This window comes from Microcebus murinus, chromosome 16, assembly GCF_040939455.1.
Source record: "Microcebus murinus isolate Inina chromosome 16, M.murinus_Inina_mat1.0, whole genome shotgun sequence".
NCBI lineage: Eukaryota > Metazoa > Chordata > Mammalia > Primates > Cheirogaleidae > Microcebus > Microcebus murinus.
Window position 1 is genome coordinate 57,760,871 of NC_134119.1, and position 14,794 is coordinate 57,775,664.

The following is a 14,794-nucleotide window of genomic DNA, read 5'->3' on the forward strand; positions in this document are numbered from 1 at the left end:
CACAGCCGGCTGCAGGAGGGACCAGCACGCGGGAGCGGGGGGAGGCCAGGCGAGCGCTGATCCGGCCCGGGCGCAGTGCCCACCTCCAGCGCCGGGCTCCGGGGCCAGGGGCGCTGGGGCGGCGAGCGCGGAGCTGTCCAGCACTCGAGGCGGGGCGTGCGCCCCCGGCCCGCCCCAGCTGCCTCCGCCCGCCCAGCCAGCGCCACTGCGGCTCGGCGGGCGCGTCACGTGGCTGGCGCAGCGCGGCCTCCAGGCTCCGGGCGCGGGCGAGGGGCCGGGCAGGAGGCGACAGACCCGCGGACGCACTACCGGCGGCACCCGGCCGCACCGGCTGGGCGCAGCGCGGGGCTGCCCGGGGGCGCCGAGGCCGGGCGGGCTGCGCGCCGCGGGGCATGGGCGCACCGGGGGGCCCCGGGCGCAGGCCGGCCGTGGCGCGGCGCCCGGGGCGCGGGGACAGCGGCGGGCGGGGGTCCTCCCTGGCGGCCGCCGCTGAGCCCCCGCGGGGCCCGTGACGCCGCGGCCGATGTGGCCCCGCACGCGCTGCGGGCCTGCACCGCCACCGCACAAAGACGCCACCGGAGCCGCCGCTTGCACCCGGGCCTCAGCCGCCGCGCGAGCCCCAGCCGGAGCCCGAGCCTGGGGGCAGGAGGCGGCGCCCGCGGACGGCCGGCCCCGGCATGGAGAAGCGGGCGGCCTCGGGGCCTGAGGCGGCGCCGGGCGCCCGGGCGCAGCTCGCCGTCGTCTGCTTGGGTGAGTGGGCCGCGCGGGCCGGGCGGGTCCGCGTCCCCCGGCTGGTGGCTCCGCGCCGCGCCCTGGCCCGACCCCTCGGCCCGCCGGCCCGTCCCCTCCGCGGCCGGGGCTTCCCGGAGCCGCGCGCCGCTCCCGCTCCCGCGCGCGCTGCCTCGCTGCGCCCGCAGGCCCGGGAGGGCGGCTCTGGGCGCCGAGCCCCGGCCAGCAGCGCCCGGCGGCCGCTTCCTGCGCGAGCCGGGCCGGCAGGCAGCAGCTTTCACCCGGCCTGCGCGCTGGCCTGGCGGCGAGGTGGCTTCGGGAGCCGTGGACAAAGGCCAGGGCGGCTGTCCCCAAGAAGAAACTGCTTCCTGCCGGGAGCCGGGGTGGGGCGGCGTTGGCGGCAGATGGGGACAGGGACGCATGGCAGGAGCAGGATGCCTGGGAGGAGGCGGCTTTGAGAACGATCCCGTTTCCCTTTGTGTCTTCGAGGCCGCGGGCAGCCCGCAGCCCAGGGGGGTGGTTTGGAGAGGGCTCAGGGCGGCCCAGGCCGGGCGTCCGGGTGGGAGGCACCTGTGCCCTGCCCAGAGTTTTCTGTCCACCTTCCCAGGGCCCTGTGGGGGCGAGGGGAGGGAAGGAGTTAAAGCCTCAGCCCACATGGCTCCTTTATTTACCACGATGGAGGAGGGAGGCCATTCCAAGAGCTGGGGGTCATTAGGGGACACTCTGTGATGTCACTGGTGAGGGCTCTGTCGCCCAGCAGGTTTGCTGAAGCCGCTGAAGTGCCCAGGTGAAAACGCGGTGCCCTCCTGGGCCTCCCCCTGCACCAGGGAGCTCGGGGTCTTGAGGTGGGGGGGACGGCCCACACCCCAGCTGCGGGGCTGGTTTGAAGAAGGGGCGCAGCGCCAGGGCACCCACCCCCCAACCGGGTCGGGGTTCTGGGCTCTGGGCTCTGAGCTGCTAGGTGATGAGTGTCCGGGTGAGCCGGGCGGGGGGGACCGCCCTCGGCCTCCCCAAGGCCGTCCCTGCTCAGGATACCTGGCGTGGCTCTGTCCAGCAGAGCTGGGTGTCCTGGGGTGGGACGGACCCCTGCAGAGATGCCCCCTGTTTGGCTGGCGCCCTGGGTGGGGAGGGCACGGAGCTGCTCTCGGACTGCCGTGTCCTCTGGGCCACAGCCCCAGGCAAAGCAGCAGGGGAAGTGAAGACGGTACCCCTGGTGGTGGGCGCTTGGGGTGCTGGGAGTTCTCTGCCTCCCTCCTCAAGGCCCATGTGGCATGTGGACAGGGGGGAGCACTGTCACCCCACTCGCTGTGTGTCCCTGTAAATGGGGGTAAGCAGACCTGCTGCCCCCCAACCCCTCCCCAGGTGGACGAGGTGGCTGTCAAAGCCCTTTGGGGGGCCAGGCACTGTCTGGGCAGGCACAGGGACCGGCCTTGGGTCCAGCTGTGATGTCCCGGGCAAGGGCTGCCGCTGGCCCACGCTGTGCCCTGGCCCCGAGCACACTGCCCCCTCTGACCGCTTCCTGTCTCCCGCAGTGAACATCTTCCTCACTGGGAGGCTCAGCAGCGCCGTTCCTGCCTTAGGTGAGTTGTCTGCTTCTCCCCTTCCTCCTCTCCTCCCGGGCCCTCCTCCGGGTTAGTGACCTCTGGGGACAGGCCTTTCAGGGTCCTGGCTCCACCCTGACATCCTCGTGCCTCTTTTCTGCATCATAAAGGAGCAGCAGTGTGGCCTTGGGCAAGCTTAAACTTCTGTGAGCCTCAGTTTCCTCATCTGTAAAATGGGTGAAATAAAACGGGGTCTACCTGAACACCTGGCCGTTGGGGTTCGTTGAGCCAGTGAAGCGAGGTGCTCAGCACGGTGTCTGGCGCATGGTGGCTTTATAGCGCTAGCAAACCGCCAAGGGGCCCCGTACGATTGACATACCGTGCCTCCCGTTAGGCCGTGGAGCTCCCCCAGGGCCAGGAGGTGCCATGAGATGCCCATTTGTTTTAAAATGATCTTTAGGATTTAATTCGCAGAGGTACGACTGGTGACAGAGAGGGGCCGATGCCATTGAAGGAAGAATTTATCACTTTTCTTGGGAGGAGGGGACGTGCCCTGCCCTGCCACCCAGGGGCCATGGGTGGGGGATTACTAGGCGTGGGCGGGCAGAAGCAGGAGCTAGAGAAAGGCACAGGCCCGATATTGTATTGGGGTTTGCATAGGGAAGTCGAGGCAAGGCAGAGTAAACAGCTTAGGACCGGCTAGTCTGAATAGTTGCAGTGGGGTTGGGCTATGGGGGTGGCCTCTGGTTGCCCGGTACCTGGTCTGGGGTGCTCTAGGGCAGGGGAAGTACTGTCTTGGTGTGTGACCCTTAGACAAGAAGGAGGGTGACGTGCACAGCCTTGGATCAGCTGGTCTGCAGGTGGCAGCTGAGCCGGCCTGCAGGGGAGAGGCAAACACCGTGGCCGATGGGGCCCATAGAATCTAAGAGCGTGGTTAGAACGCTGCCCCGCCTCCTGCTGTCTGTCCATCCACTGCCATCTGTCCACCCACCGCCATCTTTGCGCGAGTCAGCGAGCCGGGGCCGCCCTGGCCCCCGGTGCCGCCGGAGAGTTCTGAGAAGGGCCCCAGGGAGCCTGTTCTATAATCGATAAACCTCCCGTCTCTTGCTAATTCAGCCAATATACCGCCGTCTCCGGCAAACCCTAGAAAGGTGCAGAAGTGAGCACACGTATTCACGTGAACACGGCAGGTCAAGGCGTAGCCAGGGGCAGGGTCACCGGTCCGGGGCCCTCTGACTTGTCTGTCGCTGGTTGTGCTGCCTGGTGGGGCGGGCGGTGGCTGGGGGGGTTTTAGTTCTGCTCGTGGCCGGGCTTGCTGCAGAAACCCCCGGAGGCTGGCTCAGGGGCTGGGACCCAGCGCTCGGGGCGAGAGAGAGCCCTGCCGGCCGAGGTCACTGGGATCGCAGGGGTGCACGGGAGCGTTTCTCACTGGCCCGTCTGCCAGGCTTGGCCTCTGTGTCACCCTCAATTTTCTCTGCTCCAAGCCCTGCAGCCCCCGGAGCTGATGGCCCCATCTCACATCCCAGGTTCCAGGAAAAGACCGACTGGCCCAGCCTGGGTCAGATGTCTGTGGCCGGTGTAGACAGTGAGGGAAAGAGAGGGGACGGGGTGGGTTGTGACTTACAAAAACGTGAGCCCCAGGCCAGCCCTCGTGCTGGCATGGTTGGTGGGCTTGTCGCCCCGACCATACCTGCCACATGTACGTACCCCGTGTTTAGAAAGGTGACCCTTTGGGGACAAGAGCCACTCGTGGCACCAGGGAGCGAAAGGCACCCACCTGGGTCCTCGTGTTTGGTGGTTCTTAGCCGTCTAGACCTCTGTCCCCAGCAGGGTCCACACTGCCTGACTCCAGGGGCTGTGTGCACAGCCGGTGGGGCCATGGGTGGTGGTCTTGGCCGAGCTCTCTGGGAGTCTGGTGCTGATGCCTGTGGCGTTGCTGACCAGCGGCAGGTGCCGAAGGGTCCCTCCCGCCGCCGTGACTGCACGAGGGACCCTGGAGCAGGAACTGTCCCCTGCAGCCCCTCTGGGCCCTCCCTGGGCCCAGGTGCCCAGGAGAGCCCGGCCGGGCTGCCCGGGGACCTCGCAGGGTCTGGCCACCCACTCCGTCCACCCTCATTGCCAAGCACTGACCGGGCAGAAGACCCACTTCCTGCTTCCCCCAACCCCTGGCCTCTGGGCTCTGCCACAGGCCACCGTGGCCCCAGTGGGGGCAGCCTGGGCGGGGTCTTCACGTGGCTCTCTTGTCACCCGGCACCTCCCTGCCTGTCTGGGGTTGGGCCTCCCGGCTCTCCCTGGTGGGGTGGCACCAGGCGGGTTGTCCGGAGCATCGACCGGCTCTGGAAATCGGATCTGCACTTTGTGCTTCGTCAGGGCTGGCTCCGTCCTCTCAGGAGTATCTGACAACGCTCTGGGCCGGGAGGGAAGGACGCCGGCCCGCCTAGAAGTGCCCCGTCATCCCCTGCCCCCTTGGCCCCGGGGGCTGAGGCCATCTTCTGCCCAGGCGAAGGCAGGCGCCTCCAGTTACAGCTCAGACGGGCCCCTCGGACTGGCCCCAAACGTCTCTCTACATATCAGCGTCCCCCCAAACACACGGTCCACCTCTCCTCACTGCCCCCCTCCCCCAGCATCACACAGCCTGTCCCCACCCCCACCCCCAGCCGACATCCTCAGAGACCCCCCCTGCCCCATTGGCACCCCGCCCCCCGCTCGAACGTCTGCCTGCAGACTGCAGCTTTCCGAGAGTTTCCCAGCCACCCCTCAGAGACAGCAACACCCACTGGCCCCATTTTACAGATGCGCAAGCTGAGGCCCAGGGCAGAGCAGTGTGGCCCTGGGACTGAATTCACGAGGCCCTCTCCCCTGCCGATGCCCAGGCTCTGGGGTGGTGCACTAGGGCAGGGCGGAGGCCTGCCTCACAGAGAGGTGGTGTCACCGGGCTCGGGCGACTTGCCTTCCCGAGCCTTGGTTTCTCCATCCGGTTCTCGCTTTTACCTCCTGTGGCTTCCCGCTGACACTGGGGATAAAACCCAAATTCTGTACAAGGTGTGGTCAGCCCCAGGTTGTGTTTCTAGCCACGTCTGGACGCTGCCACCTCCCTCCAGGCCTGTTTTGCAGTCTTCACCCGGGGTTCTGCGTAAGGTCTGGCTTCTCCCATCCCCAGCCTGTGGGTTCCATTCAGGGTTCTTCTGTCTGACTCAGCGTGCCTGTCACCGTGCTCAGCGAGTAGTAGCTGCTCAGTAAACACGGGGGAGCAGAGCTCCTCTCCTCCCTCGGCTGAGATCTGCATTCGGCAAGCCCCAGGGAGGGCAGGCAGGGGACCGGAGCAGGGTGGCCCGTGCAGCCTCATAGGACCAGGGGTGCGGAGTTCTCCGCTGAGCTGGGGCCTGAGGCCAGGATCCTGCACCTAGGAGGTGCTGGCTGCCGAGGGGCGTGGGAGGCTTGCTCCCAGCCCCGCTGGGGATTGGGGCGCAGGACCGAGGCTCTGGCGCACTGCGTAGCCACCCCAAGTCCAGGTGGGGCTTCCTGGGCTCCCCCCAAACGCACCACTTCTGTGAAGTCTTGAGTTCTGTCCTCACCCAGGGCTGCGGCTGCCCTTGGCCGGACTCGGCCCTGCCCTGGGGGGAGGCCTGTGCTCAGACCACGGGCGCTTACGCTGCCCACCCAGAGGGGCTGGCATTTCTCCCCGACAGCCGCCTGCAGCGGGAAGCTGGAGCAGCACACGGAGCGGCGCGGCGTCATCTACAGCCCGGCCTGGCCCCTCAACTACCCGCCGGGCACCAACTGCAGCTGGTACATCCAGGGCGACCGTGGGGATATGATCACCATCAGGTAAGGGGGGCCTGGGGCGGCAGAGGGGGTCGGTGTCCGCCTACCCGTGCTGGGCCAGTGAGCAAACCCGGGAGCGCGTGTCTGAGCAGGTGTGGGGGCACGGTGGGAGTGCACACGTGTGTGAGTAGAGCATGTGCATGTGTGTGCGCATACATACGTGCTTGTGACGTGCCCAAGTCCACGTCTGAGCAGGCAAAAAGGACACCAGTGAGCACATGTATGTGCACGATCACGTCTGCACGGGTGCAGAGGGCATGTGTGTGAGAGGACACGTGTGACCGTGTGGGAGCCATAAGCACGCGTGTGCACACGTGAGCATGCAGGTGGGCAAGCTCTCGGTCTCTGTGGGCCTCCCAGGTTGGGCGCCCTGAGCCGGACCTCTTCCCTCCCTGACTTTTCCACGGGGTGGGGTGGGGGCTGTCTGTCACCTCCATGCTGCCAGGAAGGGGGAGGCACACGCACCACTAGGAACATGCACTGGGAACCGGTGGGCGTGGTCCAGCTGTGTCTGAGGTGGCACAGGTGTCCTCTCTGGCCTGCAGGGGTGGCTTGAGGCCAGCCTGGCACTGAGCCCAGGGCAGGTTCCCCACGGGGCCTCGGGGCAGGGGACTGAGCCGGGCAGGAGGCGGGTGCTTGACTGGCAGAGGGGAATGGGGTGAGGCGACTGGGAGGGGCACTGCAGGGCCCTGGCCAGGGCCAGTCATGGGGCCACTTGGCCAGCAAGTCATTTGTGGCTTCTATCTGCCTAGTTCTCCTAAGGGCCAAAGCCCGGAGGGCCCAGCCCCTAGTTACTCCATAGCTCCCAAACAGGGATGTGCGTGGTCTGTCCTAGTCTCTGTGCCTCAGTTTCCCCATGGCTCTGGGCCAGCGGCTCCAGGGCTGGTGTTTCTTGCCAGGTGACAAGCTGTCACCCAGCTCACCCTCGGTGCCATGCCTGGGAGTTTCCTGCCCCAGCTGACCCAGTGGGAGGGGTCTGGGCCCTTGGGCCTCTGCCCTGCAGGGGAGACTGTCCGGGACTCCGGACTCCCCTTGGTGAGAGACGCTGCTCGCATTACAGAGGGGGTGGGGAGCGCAGCAGAGCTGAAATGACACCCACGGGTGTGGAGATTGTTCTTCAGGGAGCTGCACGGGGAGCCCTGGGTGGGCAGGGTGGCTGGGCGCAGAGCCGGAACAGGGGCCGGGCGGCGGCCTGGGTGGGGTTGGCGGTCCATGCTGTGAGCTCCAGTCTGACCCCCGCCGGTCCTCGGCCACCAGGGCCCTGCCTGCCCCACCCCCCACACCCGCGGTCCTCTCTGCCCACCCCCACCAACGCCCGTGGTCCTCTCTGCCCTGCCCACCCCACCCCACCCCTGCAGCTTCCGCAACTTCGACGTGGAGGAGTCCCACCAGTGCTCCCTGGACTGGCTCCTGCTGGGTCCAGCGGCGCCCCCGCGGCAGGAGGCCTTCCGCCTGTGTGGCTCCGCCATCCCTCCCGCCTTCATGTCCGCCCGCGACCACGTCTGGATCTTCTTCCACTCGGACGCCTCCAGCTCCGGCCAGGCCCAGGGCTTCCGCCTCTCCTACATCCGAGGTGCCACTGGCCGCAGGGTGGGGTGGGGTGGGGATGGCTGTGGGGTCCTCGGTGCTCATTCGGGGACCCCTGGCTCCCTGTGGGGTTCCCCCTGCCTGGCCCGTCAGTCTGGGGACGGAGGTGGCACTGGTCATACCGCTGTTCCCGGATGCTCTGAGCCTCTCCAGGTCACTGGCCCAACTTCACAGGCCTGACTCGGGGTTGGGGGGAGGGGAGTCTCCCCTGAGCCTGGGCTTGGAAACTGAGTCCACCCTGGCGTTGGAAGGGTCCCTGGCCCTCAGGCGGCCACAGAGAGACAGGGGCCTTTCTGGGGCCTGCCACTTCCTGTGCACAGCTGGGACGGGGAGCCACCTGGCCCCAGGCCCCTGCGCAGGAGGCGGGTGGGAGGTCCTGCTCTCCCCTCACTGTCTCCCGCCGGCCCTGCGTCCCCCAGGGAAGCTGGGCCAGGCGTCCTGCCAGGCTGACGAGTTCCGCTGCGACAACGGCAAGTGCCTGCCGGGCCCGTGGCAGTGCAACACGGTGGACGAGTGCGGGGACGGCTCCGATGAGGGTAACTGCTCGGCCCCCGCCTCCGAGCCGCCGGGCAGCCTGTGCCCCGGGGGCACCTTCCCCTGCAGCGGGGCGCGCTCCACGCGCTGCCTGCCCGCCGAGCGGCGCTGCGACGGCACGCAGGACTGCGGCGACGGCTCCGACGAGGCCGGCTGCCCGGACCTGGCGTGCGGCCGGCGGCTGGGCAGCTTCTACGGCTCCTTCGCCTCCCCGGACCTGTTCGGCGCGGCCCGCGGGCCCTCGGACCTGCACTGCACGTGGCTGGTGGACACGCAGGACCCGCGGCGCGTGCTGCTGCAGCTGGAGCTGCGGCTGGGCTATGACGACTACGTGCAGGTGTACGAGGGCCTGGGCGAGCGCGGCGACCGGCTGCTGCAGACGCTGTCCTACCGCAGCAACCACCGGCCCGTGAGCCTCGAGGCCGCCCAGGGCCGCCTCACCGTGGCCTACCACGCCCGCGCCCGCAGCGCCGGCCACGGCTTCAACGCCACCTACCAGGTGAAGGGCTACTGCCTGCCCTGGGAGCAGCCGTGCGGCGGCGCGGACGGGGACGCGGACGACGCCGGGGACCAGGGCTGCTTCTCCGAGCCGCAGCGCTGCGACGGCTGGTGGCACTGCGCCAGCGGCCGGGACGAGCAGGGCTGCCCCGCCTGCCCGCCCGACCAGTTCCCCTGCGAGGGCGGCAGCGGCCTGTGCTACGCGCCCGCCGACCGCTGCAACAACCAGAAGAGCTGCCCCGACGGCGCGGACGAGAAGAACTGCTTCTCCTGCCAGCCCGGCACCTTCCACTGCGGCACCAACCTGTGCATCTTCGAGACCTGGCGCTGCGACGGCCAGGAGGACTGCCAGGACGGCAGCGACGAGCACGGCTGCCTGGCCGCCGTGCCGCGCAAGGTCATCACGGCGGCGCTCATCGGCAGCCTGGTGTGCGGCCTGCTGCTGGTCATCGCCCTGGGCTGCGCCTTCAAGCTCTACTCGCTGCGCACGCAGGAGTACAGGTACGGGTCCCTGGCTGCGCGCCGCCCCGGGCTCGGGGACCGGGGCCGGGCCGTCCACGGACGGGGTCCAGTGTCCTGCCATTCCAGGCGGAGGTGGGTCCCCCGGGTCCCGTTGCCACGGCAGGTCCCGGCCAGCCCCGCCCCATGCCACCCCCTCCCCCGCCCAGGGCCTTCGAGACCCAGATGACGCGCCTGGAGGCGGAGTTTGTGCGGCGGGAGGCTCCGCCCTCCTACGGTCAGCTCATCGCGCAGGGGCTCATCCCCCCAGTGGAGGACTTCCCAGTCTACAGCGCGTCCCAGGTGAGCCCCCACGGGGCCCGGCCCCCAGCCGGATCTCGGAGGAGACCCGGGATGGGGGCCTGCGGGCTGGGTGGGCTGCGCTGTCCGTCCAAGGGCTCGCGAGAGGGGGAGGGGAGGCCTGGGCAGTGTGACCCGGGTTGGGGGTGGGGCGCGCCCGGGTGGTCTTGGGGTCTCTGGGGCTGCGCTGACCTCCGCCGCTGAGCGGCCTGGCCACCCCCTCAGCCGCCGCCCCGCCCCGCAGGCCTCGGTGCTGCAGAACCTGCGCACGGCCATGCGGCGACAGATGCGCCGGCACGCCGCCCGCAGGGGCCCCTCCCGCCGCCGCCTGGGTCGCCTCTGGAACCGGCTCTTCCACCGGCCGCGGGCGCCGCGCGGCCAGATCCCGCTGCTGACCGCCGCGCGCACCTCGCAGACGGTGCTGGGCGACGGGCTCCTGCAGCCCGCGCCAGGGGCGGCTCCGGACCGCCCGGCGCCCCCGACGGACACGGGCAGTCCCCGGGCAGCTGGGGACGGACCCTCTAGCGCCCCCGGCCACGCGCCCGACGCGGGACCTTCAGTGCCGCCCCCGCCGCCGTCCGGCCCGCGAGGAGACTCGGAGCGCAGGCCCGCGGACAAGGACAGAAAGGGTTGCAGGGACAGTCTGGGGGGCGGCCCCGCGGCCCCTGCGGACACGCCTCGGGAGCCCCGCGCGGCCCAGGACCCCCACCCCCACCCCCCGGCCCCCACTGCCAGCGGCGCCCTCGGCCTCCGCTCGCCAGAGCCGCTGGGGGTCTGCAGGAGCCCCCCGCCACCCTGCTCCCCGACGTTGGAGGCCAGTGACGACGAGGCCCTGCTGGTCTGCTGACCCGCCAGGCACGCTGGTGACCGCCACAGCCCCGCTTTGTAACCAGGGAATACACAGTCGTTTCTACCCTGCCTCTGCGTCCTTTCTTGCAGGGGCCCACCCCGCGGCCGGGCCAGCTGGCCGCCTCACCACAGGCCCCTGGAGGGCACTAGGCTGGGGGCTCTGGGGGATCGGCTGGGGCAAGAGGGTGGAGCGGGGAGCCCATCTGCAGGTTTCCCGGGCACACACAGCACCTGGGGATCCCTCCCACCTCCCCGCTCCATCCTGAGAGCCCATTTGCAGAGGAGCAGGGCCTGGGTGGGGCTGTCAGGGTCTTCTGTGGCTTCTCCGTTTGGTCACCCTGTGTTGGGCCAGCCCCCCCACTGCCATGCTGCAGGCTGAGCAGGCCTCCAGGGAACTTGGCTAGGAGGCTTCTGTCCCCAGGCTCATGGGCCGGCTGGGCGGGCACCCTCTGCCTTCCCGCACCGTGGCAGGGCTGGGAGCGTGGGCATGGGGCAGAGGACGCCCACCGGGTCTCCCGGAGCGCCCGAGGCCTCCAGCACATGCTGCTCTGTGCTTTCTCAGGGGACAGAGGCCGAGGCACCCACTGACAGTGGCCGGGTCCCATCTATCCGCTTGCAGGGCCTCAGTTTCCCCACCTGTAAACTAGGGTGAGACTGTGGGCTGTGAAGCCCTGACATTCACGCCGAGGTGGCTCACAGTCCCCGCCGTGAACCCCGGGCTTTCCGGGAGGGCTGAGCTCAGGGTGCATCACAGGGCCCGGTGAGTGGCAGATGGCATCTCTGCCCCATTCTCAGTGTCCTCGTGAGGGGCACAGTTGCTCTGGGTGCATGGCAGAGAGTGCCTGGGTTAAGTGGCACAGCCCCCAGATGCCAAGAGCCCCCCCAGAGCCTGCCCTGCGCCTTCCCAGCCAGCACCAGGCACCCCCCATCACCAAGCTGTAACCCCCACCAGGGACTCCCCCATCACCAAGCTGTAACCCCCACCAGGCACCCCCCCATCACCAAGCTGTAACCCCCACCAGGCACCCCCCATCACCAAGCTGTAACCCCCACCAGGCACCCCCAGTTCACCAAGCTGTAACCCCCACCTGACACCCCATCACCAAGCTGTAACCCCCACCAGGCACCCCCCCATCACCAAGCTGTAACCCCCACCAGGCACCCCCATCACCAAGCTGTAACCCCCACCTGACACCCCATCACCAAGCTGTAACCCCCACCAGGCACCCCCCATCACCAAGCTGTAACCCCCACCAGGAACCCCCCATCACCAAGCTGTAACCCCCACCAGGGACTCCCCCCATCACCAAGCTGTGACCCCCACCAGGGACTCCCCCCATCACCAAGCTGTGACCCCCACCAGGGACTCCCCCCATCACCAAGCTGTAACCCCCACCAGGGACTCCCCCATCACCAAGCTGTAACCCCTACCAGGGACTCCCCCCATCTCCAAGCTGTAACCCCCACCAGGCACCCCCCATCACCAAGCTGTAACCCCCACCAGGCACCCCCCATCACCAAGCTGTAACCCCCACCAGGCACCCCCCATCACCAAGCTGTGACCCCCACCAGGCACCCCCTCAATACCAAGCTGTAACCCTCACCAGGGACTCCCCCATCACCAAGCTGTAACCCCCACCAGGGACCCCCCATCACCAAGCTGTAACCCCCACCAGGGACTCCCCCATCACCAAGCTGTAACCCCCACCAGGCACCCCCCCATCACCAAGCTGTAACCCCCACCAGGCACCCCCATCACCAAGCTGTAACCCCCACCAGGCACCCCCCATCACCAAGCTGTGACCCCCACCAGGCACCCCCCCATCACCAAGCTGTAACCCCCACCAGGCACCCCCCATCACCAAGCTGTGACCCCTACCAGGGACTCCCCATCACCAAGCTGTAACCCCCACCAGGGACTCCCCCGATCACCAAGCTGTAACCCCCACCAGGCACCCCCCATCACCAAGCTGTAACCCCCACCAGGCACCCCCATCACCAAGCTGTAACCCCCACCAGGCACCCCCATCACCAAGCTGTAACCCCCACCAGGCACCCCCCCATCACCAAGCTGTAACCCCCACCAGGCACCCCCCATCACCAAGCTGTGACCCCTACCAGGGACTCCCCATCACCAAGCTGTAACCCCCACCAGGCACCCCCCATCACCAAGCTGTAACCCCCACCAGGGACTCCCCCATCACCAAGCTGTAACCCCCACCAGGGACTCCCCATCACCAAGCTGTAACCCCCACCAGGCACCCCCCATCACCAAGCTGTAACCCCCACCAGGCACCCCCCCATCACCAAGCTGTAACCCCCACCAGGCACCCCCCATCACCAAGCTGTAACCCCCACCAGGCACCCCCATCTCCAAGCTGTAATCCCCACCAGGGACTCCCCCGATCACCAAGCTGTAACCCCCACCAGGCACCCCCCCATCACCAAGCTGTAACCCCCACCAGGGACTCCCCATCACCAAGCTGTAACCCCCACCAGGGACTCCCCCATCACCAAGCTGTAACCCCCACCAGGCACCCCCCCATCACCAAGCTGTGACCCCCACCAGGGACTCCCCCATCACCAAGCTGTAACCCCCACCAGGCACCCCCCATCACCAAGCTGTAACCCCCACCAGGCACCCCCATCACCAAGCTGTAACCCTCACCAGGGACCCCCCCATCACCAAGCTGTAACCCCCACCAGGGACCCCCCATCACCAAGCTGTAACCCCCACCAGGGACTCCCCCATCACCAAGCTGTAACCCCCACCAGGCACCCCCTCAATACCAAGCTGTAACCCCCACCAGGCACCCCCTCAATACCAAGCTGTAACCCTCACCAGGGACCCCCCATCACCAAGCTGTAACCCCCACCAGGGACCCCCCATCACCAAGCTGTAACCCCCACCAGGGACTCCCCCATCACCAAGCTGTAACCCCCACCAGGCACCCCCCCATCACCAAGCTGTGACCCCCACCAGGGACTCCCCCATCACCAAGCTGTAACCCCCACCAGGCACCCCCTCAATACCAAGCTGTAACCCCCACCAGGCACCCCCTCAATACCAAGCTGTAACCCTCACCAGGGACCCCCCATCACCAAGCTGTAACCCCCACCAGGGACCCCCCCATCACCAAGCTGTAACCCCCACCAGGGACTCCCCCATCACCAAGCTGTAACCCCCACCAGGGACCCCCCATCACCAAGCTGTAACCCCCACCAGGCACCCCCCATCACCAAGCTATAACCCCCACCAGGCACCCCCTCAATACCAAGCTGTAACCCTCACCAGGGACCCCCCATCACCAAGCTGTAACCCCCACCAGGGACTCCCCCATCACCAAGCTGTAACCCCCACCAGGGACCCCCATCACCAAGCTGTAACCCCCACCAGGCACCCCCCCATCACCAAGCTGTAACCCCCACCAGGGACCCCCCATCACCAAGCTGTAACCCCCACCAGGGACCCCCCCATCACCAAGCTGTGACCCCCACCAGGGACCCCCATCACCAAGCTGTGACCCCCACCAGGCACCCCCCCATCACCAAGCTGTAACCCCCACCAGGGACCCCCCCATCACCAAGCTGTAACCCCCACCAGGCACCCCCATCACCAAGCTGTAACCCCCACCAGGCACCCCCATCACCAAGCTGTAACCCCCACCAGGCACCCCCCATCACCAAGCTGTAACCCCCACCAGGCACCCCCATCACCAAGCTGTAACCCCCACCAGGGACCCCCCCATCACCAAGCTGTAACCCCCACCAGGGACTCCCCCATCACCAAGCTGTAACCCCCACCAGGGACCCCCCCATCACCAAGCTGTAACCCCCACCAGGGACTCCCCATCACCAAGCTGTAACCCCCACCAGGGACCCCCCCATCACCAAGCTGTAACCCCCACCAGGCACTCCCATCACCAAGCTGTAACCCCCACCAGGCACCCCCCATCACCAAGCTGTAACCCCCACCAGGCACCCCCATCACCAAGCTGTAACCCCCACCAGGCACCCCCCATCACCAAGCTGTAACCCCCACCAGGCACCCCCATCACCAAGCTGTAACCCCCACCAGGCACCCCCCCATCACCAAGCTGTAACCCCCACCAGGCACCCCCCCATAACCAAGCTGTAACCCCCACCAGGCACCCCCCATCACCAAGCTGTAACCCCCACCAGGGACCCCCCATCACCAAGCTGTAACCCCCACCAGGCACCCCCCATCACCAAGCTGTAACCCCCACCAGGGACCCCCCATCACCAAGCTGTAACCCCCACCAGGCACCCCCCATCACCAAGCTGTAACCCCCACCAGGGACCCCCCATCACCAAGCTGTAACCCCCACCAGGCACCCCCCATCACCAAGCTGTAACCCCCACCAGGCACCCCCCATCACCAAGCTGTAACCCCCACCAGGCACCCCCCATCA

General features: G+C 68.0%; 1 protein-coding gene across 2 annotated transcripts; it reads left to right on the top strand.

Annotated features, from left to right (window-relative positions):
* The first annotated feature begins 255 nt into the window (after positions 1–255).
* LRP3 (LDL receptor related protein 3) lies at positions 256–10,424 on the top strand. Of its 2 annotated transcripts, none has more exons than XM_012775152.3 (7): positions 256–750; positions 2,262–2,309; positions 5,960–6,098; positions 7,454–7,668; positions 8,102–9,215; positions 9,383–9,515; positions 9,757–10,424. In XM_012775152.3, the coding sequence occupies exons 1-7, from the start codon at positions 678–680 to the stop codon at positions 10,357–10,359; spliced, it is 2,325 nt and encodes a 774-aa protein (XP_012630606.2). In that variant the 5' UTR covers positions 256–677; the 3' UTR covers positions 10,360–10,424. The 2 variants fall into 2 exon arrangements, with proteins under 2 accessions (XP_012630606.2, XP_012630605.2); XM_012775151.3 differs by having other exon boundaries at positions 9,738–10,169.
* Positions 10,425–14,794: the final 4,370 nt, after the last annotated feature.

Bases quoted from the DNA above. Each gene is read 5' to 3' on its own strand.
- LRP3 (XM_012775152.3), top strand. From the start codon at position 678: ATGGAGAAGCGGGCGGCCTCGGGGCCTGAGGCGGCGCCGGGCGCCCGG. The intron at 7,669-8,101 runs GTGCCACTGGCC...TGCGTCCCCCAG, and splicing joins CCGCCTCTCCTACATCCGAG to GGAAGCTGGGCCAGGCGTCC. The intron at 9,216-9,382 runs GTACGGGTCCCT...TCCCCCGCCCAG, and splicing joins CTGCGCACGCAGGAGTACAG to GGCCTTCGAGACCCAGATGA.